The following is a 10,427-nucleotide window of genomic DNA, read 5'->3' on the forward strand; positions in this document are numbered from 1 at the left end:
ATGGTCTGATATTTATTTATTTTGGTGTGTGGTTGGCTTCCAACACCTTTTCTTTCCTTTTATGGATATTTTCTTTTACCCGTTTGAAACTAATTCTTATTAATCTGTGAGTCAAGAGTCGTGTCGAGTATCGAGTCTTGTCTCCATGATTACTTGTTATTATATGGCTTTTGCATGTGGATTATTATATTGTTGAGTGAAGCATGTTAGACTAGGATTTCATTCTAGCTTGTTCGTACTCAGCTTTCGCTGACTTCGTGCTTCATGTCTTTCCATCATGGTCTTTGCCTTAATGACCCTATGATGATCCATCATTGCATTTGCGTTGTTGGGGAGTAGATTTTAATAAACAGGTTTGTAGAGATAACTTGCGGGATCAGTTATCATGGGATTGAGTTAGAGAGTTTATTTTTCTCTTCCGCATTTATAAACTCTATATTAATTTTCTAGTCATGACTATAGTATTTACGTAAACTTTTAGTTAATGGATTTTAAAACTATTTAATGTTTTGGTTTTGGGGCTTTAATGGTTCCGAGTTGTTAAACGACCATTAACTATTTATTATATTTGAAAGTTAGTTAAATTCCGCTGCGTAATTCTGGTAAATAGCCTTAGTCGTTATCATTGTGGCGGTAATATCTTGGTAATTCCTTGATTTAAGTTGGAAAATGGTTTTATAAAAATAAGGAATTATTATGGTGTTACAGTCCATCACATATAAAATCCAATGATTTCTGCATAATTTACAAATGATATAGTAAAATACTTAATTTTGACAATAACAATAATAATTATATATGAAACTTATGTATAACACTTACTCTTGATTATATGGGATTAAAAACCAATTGGTTATATTAGGATTACCCATCTTCTCCTTTTCAATTTCAGCTTGGAAAACTTTTCTCAAATACATTGTTGGTGCTTCAAGGCCGGCCTTGATTCTAGTGCTCGACACCATCTCGGGACAAATGAACCCAATCCGATACATTTCAAATGTTTTGGTGTGATCGTGCAATAAATACCTACAAAATAAACAAGATTACACTATTATGGTATAAACAAGATTACACTATTACGATAAAGTAAAACTTCAAAGGAAGAATAGTTAACAACAAATAAAATATTTACAATATGTAGGCTTGGATCACTGAAATGTTTAAGCACGGCCTGCGAAGGAACTCTCCTATATCGGACGCAGTTACGTACATTTCTTGATCCGAATCTGAGTGCCAAGATAAGGTAGCCAATGGGATGGTAGTATTATCATATATATCACCGGACGCCGAAGTCATGATAAACTGCAAGTATTTGCATGACGGGCCAAGACCTTGAATTGCATCATACGCAAGTCCTGCTTTCTTGCTTTTAGTGGTTGATTCTTGAGTTTTAGATCACAACTACCCACCACCTCTATGTTGGACTTAGACTTAGAATTCGACTTCTTTGGACTTGGACTTAGAATTCGACTTCTACATAATTAAGGAATGTCAAAATGACAGTCAAATCTACTACTCAGCAATACAAAAGCCTCGAAAATGGAACTTGAAAACTGGTTGAGGGGAATCTCTACCCTCAAACACCAAGCCCACTGCCAAATTGCCAATGAAAGCATCTTCCTTACTTTCAAAGCATCTTCCTTACTTTCGCTTTTCAGTTTTCTTGGTCGTTTAGGCCAGAAATAGTATAATTTTTTCGAAAATTAGACTATTTCTGATTCTTCTTCTTGTTTTTTTCATTGTTTTCTCTTAATGTTTTGTCTTTTTTGGTTTCATTTTCGTTGGTTTGTTGCCAATTTATTCTTGGGTTGTTTTTAGGGTTTCAATAATTGAGAAAGAGATTTGGATTCATACAGGTTTAGAATTTATCATCAACTCGCCGATCGGAGAACAATTCGTGCGCAAATTGCGAATGACTCTATTTGGAAATATGCGAAAACATCGAAAATCACTGCTCGTGTCAAGCTAGAAACGGTGGAGTCCGAGCTGTGCTTTAATATGCAAAATAGTACGGAGTAATTGTTTTGATTGTAAAGGCACTACTACAAGAATGGACAAAGAGACTCGTCCAAAATAGCCTAAGAGACCCCATGTTAGGGGGTCTCTAGATAGGGGGGTCTCTTTTTAAAAGAGACCCCCTCATCTAGAGGGGTCTGTTTGTTAAAAACAAGAGACCCCTTATTTAAGAAAAGGGGTCTCTTACATTAGTCTGTTTTAAAAAAAAATCAGACCCCATATTTAACATAGGAGGTCTCTTTGAATTTTTTAATATTATTTATTCTAACAAACTCAGACCCCTTAGGTAAGATAAGGGGTCTCTTTGAGTTTTTTAATATTTTTGTAATTAACAAACTCAGACCCCATATGTTAGATAAGGGGTCTCTTTAAATATTTTAATATTATACTCGAGAAACCCCTTTTTATACCTAACGGATCTCTTCTCATTAATTTTTATTAAAAAAAAATCAGCATACACCAATAATCGGCCTAAAAATCAGCATTTTACCAATTTGGTAATTCCAAAATAGTTCTTACAATTACTAAAATAAATATTACACTTTACATCAATTATCTCCAAACATTTAAAAAAAACAAAATAAAATAAGGGTCAAAAGTATACATAATTGTGACAATATTAAACAAATTGACAATAACAACTATTCACAATGCAGGCACAAGCATGTGTCTTTAAACGTTGTTAATACTAGCATCTTGTCCTTCGGTATCACAGAAGGACTCAGAACTCACGACTACTCACAGTGACCAACGCGGGTTCGAACACCTTCTCATACTTTGATGGTAGAAAGGAGCACATTTTCCCTTGGTATCCTGGTAGTGATCAACACCTGTCACGACTAATATACAGTAAGACCAACACGGGCACGAGCACCCAGGAGCTGTAGACAGAGATTCATCATGATCACCCGAGTTTTCCATACATGGTGTGTACTGCAACCATAACCAACAATGTTAAAGCCTTGTTGATCCAAGTATATTTCATCTGACCGTTATATAAAACACAAACCAAAAAGATAAATAATCCATTTAACAAGCATACTTATCATTGCTTGGGAAGCCACTCTGCTAATACAGGGATTACTAATTACTTTCACCTTCTTGAATACCTATATTTTCCTTTCATAACATAGCTTAGCCAAATTTCTGGTTCAATCTCTTAGTTGTGCATAATGACGTCATTAAACTCTACCAAAAAATCAAATCTACTAAAAAATATGGTGTCCTAAAAGGTGTCAAGAGACCCATTAGAATGAATATGTTATCACAACTAGCAATTGATTAAGCAAGAAAGGGAAACTACTAAAAGAAATGGTGCAACTACACGTCTACAACAACAAAACCAATAGAGAATTTGAATCAAATAATGCCAACAACTCGGTTTATACACAATCCCTTATAGCACCGTTCTTTCTCCCTTTCTCTAACATAAATTTGACAATCATTAGACAAATAATTACTAAAGCTTATATATTCTTGTTGCCAAAATTCACTTATTTAGCTAATAATGTATCTCAAGTCAACCAAGTTTAGAAAATTGATAAAACCCTTTAATCAAACTACGAAGCTTGAGTTGAATCATTACCCGACTTTATGCAAATTCAACAATTCTGAAGCAAACACCTTCCTTCTGACAATCACTTCAACCCTAAGCGTTTGTATTTCCTGAAACCTTGTAGCATGTTAAGAAATTAGGCAACTCGTTTATGTGCTGCAAACCATTTCCTCTTATCTTTCTTAATTCAGAACCATAGAGTTGAAAACTCAAACAAACCCTAATTTTCATCCATGGGAAAGATATGTACAGTGAGAGACAAGAGGTATTAGGGGGAAGGCAGAGAGTAAGGACCAAAGGATACCCAAAAATATCAAAAATTATTCATTTTGGCATTTTATCAAGCACTTAGTGTGCAACTCAATAACATAACTTCACTGCTTAAAGAAAATCGAAACAATCAAAGAAATTAACAACATTCAATAAATCCCTACTCAACAAGCAATTAATAACAACCAATCTGTGATAATTTGAAAACCTAACATAAGAACTCATCCCAAAACCCTAATTTTTAAAACCCAAAGCAAAAAAACTTACCCACGTTAATGTAAGCGGTGAAATTGATCGTGTAAGCAACTAATAGGCGGTGATAGGTGGCGGAAGGTACTGGCGGTGGGGCGGAGGAGGGAGAGGAAGCAGTGGTTGGATCAATAGAGATTGCGATTCAATGTAGCTATTCACGAACTACTCTAATATTAGAGTCAAATTAGAGAAAACTAAATTATGAGGAGGAGAGAGGAAGAGAGATGAAGAATGATGAATGAAGATCTACCATTGTTGCTGAAGTTTTGCGAGGAGAGAGAACGTGAGATCGATGAGTAGAGAATGAGGATTTATTTCATCAGTTTTGAGTTGTGAGGTGAGAGAAGAAAAGTTTAGAACCTTAGTGAAATTAGGACTCTAGTTTCTTTAAAATGGAGTGGGGCCAGTGGAGGAGAAGAGACCCGTGGTCTCACTTATGGGGTTTGATCACCTTCATTTTTTTCTTCATGGTGGGCCCATCGAAAATTGGAGACCCGTTGGCAAATATAAAGGGTCTCCTCCTTTTTATAATTGATGTGGTATGCGGGGCCTAGTACACCTTAGAGACCCGTTATCTCTAATATTAGATCCCTTGTATTAAAGAGACCCGTTATGTCTACCAATAGGTCTTTTCTTAAGGGTCTCTTTGCTCATTTTTGTAGTAGTGAGGTAATGTATTTTATTTGAATCTGTGATATACAGATCTTTTTTTACTCCCTCTGTTCCTATTTGTTCTTCCCATTTGAGGTTTGGGGTGAAAATTAAGAAAATGGAATACTGTAATGATTGGGTGTAAGAGTAATGATTGAGTGTAAGAGAAATTAATAAAGAAATGAAGGAAAGTACGGAGTAATAAAGAAATGAAGGAGAGAGAAGATATTTTTAGTAAAGTAATAAAAAAATCATAAAAGTGGAGTTGGGTGGGTGAATGGGGAAATGTGAATGAATTAAATAAGAGATGGTGGGGAAATTTTTGGTAAAAAGTCATGTCCAAAAATAGAAACGAAAAGAACTTTTAGAACGCCAAAAATGAAAACGGGAAGAACTTTTAGGAATGGAGGGAGTATCATTGTGGAGAAATTCTGAGTTAATCTCAGTGATCGGAAAAAATTTCCAATCAAATGGCATTTTAGTAAATATTTTGCTTGAAAATTGTAGGTAGTATAATGTTAGGTGTGGACTGTATATTTGAAGTTATGGATTGCATATTACTCGTGTTGATTGTATACCACTTGCTGTTGAATGTATATTTTATGGTTGCTGATGAATGACTAAAATGCAATATTGTTCACTGGTAAGTGATTGACTGTATATTTATAGTTGTAGATTGTTTATTAGTAGAAGTTTATTGTATATTGTTAGTTGTTGACTGTATATTACATAGTATGAAAATACAGTAATGACCGTACATGTGACCGTAATGACCGTACATGACATGTCACCGTACTTTAACCCAAAATTAATGACATTTTCGTAATAAATTCATCAATTATTTACGAAAATGCCATTTGATTGGGAAAATTTCCCAATCACTGAGATTAACTCGGAAGGGCTCATCATTGTGGATGCGTATAACTGATATTTTTCTTCCCCGTAAATATAAAAAAAAAAAAAAACAAAACAAAACAAAATCCCACTTAATTTCCAAACCCTTGTTTTCTCCCTCCTCTCACTCAATTCCCGGGCAAATTTGCTCAATCAGACAATCACCACTTAGCCGCGCAATTCACGTCACCCCCAAAACCTCCGCCATTCCAGCATCGGAGATTACTCCCCGGAAGCTAGCTGCCTGGGCTTACTTCACACCTTCACTGCAGTTTTTGAGTTGAAAAGTATTTCATCAATGGTATTGACTATTGAGACTGTGATCCAAAGTCCAGAGGTGAAATTTTCTTGTGATCATGTATAATATATGTCGAATTTTTCATTTTAATCTATAGTTAATGTTTGTTTCTGTAAAGATTAAACTCCTGCGATGTTTGTTTGATCTTATATTTCAGCGCTATTTTAGTTTAATGTTTCAGTGAAATTTAGGAATATTCTTGATAACCTAAAAACAAATTGGGAAATTAATGGAAATTATGCTTGGAGAGGTGAAATTTGACAAAATCAATTAGGGTTTACAAGTAAGAGCGTGGCTTTTAATGCGAGTCCGTGTATCGGAAATGTATCAAATACCTTGAATGAATGATTTGGATACTTGAAAATTAATGAGAACAACATAGAAAATGTTGATGGATACGATGGATAAGTCTGGGATTTTCTTTCAAACATTTGAAGAACTGGAGTAAAATTGCTTTTGTCGTGACTCGTGAGTAATACTCCGTATATGGAAAGTATAATTCCCAAAACCAAGATAAAGTGGCATACCAGCAGAATGGATCATATAGAGTTTAGGAATTAAACTAATTTTGGGCAAGAGGAGCAGTAATTTAGTTGTGGGGATATCATAGTATCGTAGTGCTAGCAAGTCTTTGAGGCATGTATATGGACTATAAAGATTACAGGAACACGATCTTCACTATCTTCAAAAGATGAGGGGAAAAAAAAGAAAACAAGTGTTATCTTGACTGCCTTGAACTCTTTGTTACTCAGACTCTTCGATTAATCTATATCTGAAATATTGCCAATACCCTATGTGGAAATGGATACATGGAGGCGATCCTTCAAAATTAACCCATATAGAAAAGCATGATGTATCATACTGTATTGTTGGATTTGTTGCTTACTTAAAATACCTACCTGATTCTACGAGTATATTTAATCATTGTTATGATTTAAGTGAAAACTTCAGTGAGTTGCATCTCTATACTCAGAACTCAGAACTCAGAAGACGTCAAAAGGGTCCTATAGGCGCTATAACTGTAAATGTATCTGCTAGTATCCACCAAGTTCGTACTACCGTTACTTTTTCTTTCCTCCTCCTCTCCGCTTTTCTCTTTTATTCTTCGACAATGGTTGGATCACAATGTCACTTCAACAGCTTAATGTCTGCGAAGTTTCCGGGTTCATGTATTTTTATTAATACTAACTTTTCCATAATTTTAACTAGGGTTAAATTCAAGTATGTTATTTTATTTTGAGTAATCATATCGACTGTCTTTTGATGGAATAATTGGCTACTTGTATCTTTGGTTAGCTCATCCTTGGTTATAATTAGTTCGACAACTTTTGTGTAAGACCGCCTTACCGGAAATACCACTTTCATTGCTTAACTAATTGGTTTCAATGCTTAACTAATTAATTTCAGTATGTAACTAATTAGTTTAATTGTTTAACTAATTGGTTTAATTGTTTAACTAATTGGTTCTAGTGCTTAACTAATTAGTTCTAGTGCTTAACTAATTGATTCCATTGCTCAACTTGTATGACACCAAAACGGTCTTTTATGTAAGACCGCCTTATATAAAAGTTTGTATAATTAGCTACATATATCTTGGTTAGCTAAAATACTTGTTATAGAGGCTAGAACTGGCGCCTCAAAAGTTTGATTAATTTTTTCTTTCTAGTTTTAATTTACCGAGAAACGGTTTATCTTACTAGAAGTGCCATGATTTTCAGGAAACGGCTTAAAGGGGATGCAGATATGGCGGTAAAAGATAGAGATAGGATCAGCAATTTACCCGATGTTTTATTAGATAACATACTTTCATCCCTTCCAACAAAGGATGCTGTTGCTACTAGTGTTTTGTCGTGGCGATGGAGGTGGGCTTTCACATGGGTAAGATGCCTCGACTTTGACGACTCCCCTATATCTCATTGTGTGGAATATTCACATTTGATTGATTCTTTCCCTAGTTTCAAGGCGTTTGTTGATAACATATTGCAAGCATGTCAGTCTGAACGGACAACCACATTTAGACTTCACTTTGCCAAGAATAATATCAGCCGCTGTCTTAGCCATTACTGTAGTGAAGAGTGTCTCCCCGAAATGGAACTCGAGCATCTTTATGCTTGGATGAAATTTCCCTTAACCCGTGGGGTCACACAAATTGACATTTGTGCTCGTGTGCAGAATCCTGGTAAGCTGCCCTCAGCCCTATATAGTTGTCGTACGTTGGAGGTCTTGAAGCTTAACGTGACATTTGATCTTGAAGTTCCCTTATCTATGTGTTTGCCAAACTTGAAGGAGTTACATCTCACTAAGTATGACTTTCCGGTTGATGACTCCGTGAGTAGGCTTGTTTCAAGTTGTCCATCCCTTGAACTCCTGGCTCTCGAAGGCCACTTGACACCTTCTAGTCCTTTTTCTATTTCTTCACCATCACTTCGCAGATTAACTATAAACTTTCTTGTTTGGGATGGAAGACCAAGGAGCAAGCTTGTTCTTGATGTTCCTAATTTGGAATATTTAATGTACCAGGACGTTTTAGCAATGCAATACTCCATTGGAGATCTGAATTCTTTAGTCGAAGCTGAAGTTGATACTATGTTATTCTATACAAGTGAAAGGCAAATTGACAATATACTTAGTTTTCTCAGCCCGTTGTCTAATGTTCGGCGTTTGTTTCTGATGCGAGGATGTGTAGAGGTTTGTCCTTTGGTCCTTCTTTCTGTTTGTGCTTCATAAGTACCTTTTTGTCAATGGAGGTTATGATTCTTTGCTCTCTGTTCTAGGCTGTGAACTATTGTGGTTGAATCATAAACTACCTGTATTTCGTAATTTGAATCATTTGGAGCTTGGTTGTCTTGGGTATTATAATTGGCATAAAGTATTGATGGAGCTGCTTAATTGTACACCTTTCCTAAAAACACTTATTTTTCCAGAGGTACGTGTGCCGACTTCACGACTCTATCTTATCCCTTTCGACCTGTTTGAACTATTTCTTCTATTCTGAGTTTACATCTTTTCAGGGGATCATGTATTCTCCCGATGATGACATATGTACGGAGGTGTCTGAAACAGACTGTCAGTCGTGGAGTACAAGTCAAACAATCCCATCTTGTGTTGGGTTTCATCTCAAAAGAATTTCAGTGAACAAGTACGAGCTGACTGAATGGGAACTGGCAATGGTTAAATATTTTCTGAGAAATGCATTAGTTTTGGAGGAATTGATTGTCATTTGTATAACTTCCATGCCGTTAGCAGATAGGATATTGCTTAACGCCACATTACAAAAGCTGCCGAGAGGCTCAATGACTTGTTCAATAAAAGTCCAGTGATGCAGCAACTGTTTGCCTTCCATTGCAGCTTGCGTTGGTACGTCCTTAACTCCTGATTTTCCCGTTAATTTTCAATTGTCACACAGAAAAATTGTGCAGCCTTAACTTCGTATTTAAAAGGATATTGTTCTGTAAAATTTTCCAATGTAGTCGTGATTTTATTTTATGATCATTAGCAGAAGAAAGAAGTAAAAGAAAATTTCATTAAACTTGGTGTTTCGAGTTCTCTTTCATCTAATAGTTGAGTTCCCTAACTTCCCTTTCCTAATTCTACCAGTTGCGGAGCTCCTTTTCTTTATACATATGTATCATTATTTTTTCTTTCTCGATGTTTTCTGGTAATTTTATTAGGATCTGGTTAATTGGCAATTTTGTATTATTTTTTGTACTGTCATTTGATTGCAGGGGAAGAAAAAGGTGATGTTCTGTTCTCTTCTGCAGGTGCTGCTTGAAGACTTTGGGTGTTGTATGTAGTTGGCATCAATTAGACTTCAAACCAATGCAACAGAAGCAATTCAGCTGTTTTGTATTATGAATACTTAAGCTTATGTTAAATTTATGTGAATACTTAAGCTTTGCAACATTAAAACAATAGAACATCACTAGATCCTTACTGAAATGTCATTAGAAACAATCTCTAGAAGTTTTTGGCTGGCATCCTTCTGGAACTGCTCAGAGCCTGCCTCGGATGGGTTCATATGTATTTACCAATTGGTTGTCGGCCGCGGCTGTAGCTAGTGATGATATTTTTTAAAATTCCATTTGTGGCAATAATTGCCATATTTTCCTGTATTTATATCAATCATAAAAAATTACAAATTACAAATTTCTATGAAAAAAATTATATCAAAAAATAAGAATTGAAACAAAATAAACCGAAAAATAAGAATTCAAATGAAAATCGAAAAATATTTTTTTTATAGATATTATGTAATTGTTTTTTAATAACGTTATGACATCATCTCCCACTGATTTTTGGCGGAAAATGACTTCGGGCTGTAATTTAAAATGGATTAATGTTGGAATTGAAAAAATTAAAAGTTTGAGGTTGTAATTGGCAAATATGAAACTTTATTAGGTTGTATTTGCTAAATTTGCCTTACGTTTGAAATATTTCTTTTATATTGTAGCATAAGAGCAATATCAACGCCAAGTCTTAAGACTTGAATTT

The 10,427-nt window shown here is 35.1% G+C and overlaps 1 protein-coding gene and 1 long non-coding RNA gene across 11 annotated transcripts; one reads left to right on the top strand and one right to left on the bottom strand.

The window, feature by feature from the left end:
- Positions 1-2,482: 2,482 nt before the first annotated feature.
- On the bottom strand, positions 2,483-4,486 carry LOC130465742 (uncharacterized). Its single transcript, XR_008925754.1, has 2 exons — positions 3,602-4,486; positions 2,483-2,949 (listed from the first exon to the last, which is right to left on the bottom strand). It is a non-coding gene; the product is annotated as an uncharacterized lncRNA (long non-coding RNA).
- A 1,207-nt stretch (positions 4,487-5,693) lies between these two features.
- LOC110800145 (F-box/LRR-repeat protein At4g14103) lies at positions 5,694-10,048 on the top strand. 10 transcript variants are annotated; one of them, XM_056835061.1, is made up of 5 exons: positions 5,694-5,975; positions 7,655-8,862; positions 8,948-9,075; positions 9,183-9,293; positions 9,662-10,048. In XM_056835061.1, exon 2 carries the CDS (start codon positions 7,680-7,682, stop codon positions 8,661-8,663), a length of 984 nt encoding a protein of 327 aa, XP_056691039.1. In that variant the 5' UTR covers positions 5,694-5,975; positions 7,655-7,679; the 3' UTR covers positions 8,664-8,862; positions 8,948-9,075; positions 9,183-9,293; positions 9,662-10,048. The 10 variants fall into 10 exon arrangements, with proteins under 10 accessions (XP_056691039.1, XP_056691040.1, XP_056691035.1 ...); XM_056835062.1 differs by having other exon boundaries at positions 9,698-10,048; XM_022005437.2 differs by having other exon boundaries at positions 5,696-5,975; positions 7,655-8,624; positions 8,711-8,862; positions 8,948-9,293; positions 9,698-10,048.
- The last annotated feature ends 379 nt before the right edge of the window (positions 10,049-10,427 follow it).

This window comes from Spinacia oleracea, chromosome 1 (genome assembly GCF_020520425.1).
Source record: "Spinacia oleracea cultivar Varoflay chromosome 1, BTI_SOV_V1, whole genome shotgun sequence".
Classification (NCBI taxonomy): domain Eukaryota; kingdom Viridiplantae; phylum Streptophyta; class Magnoliopsida; order Caryophyllales; family Amaranthaceae; genus Spinacia; species Spinacia oleracea.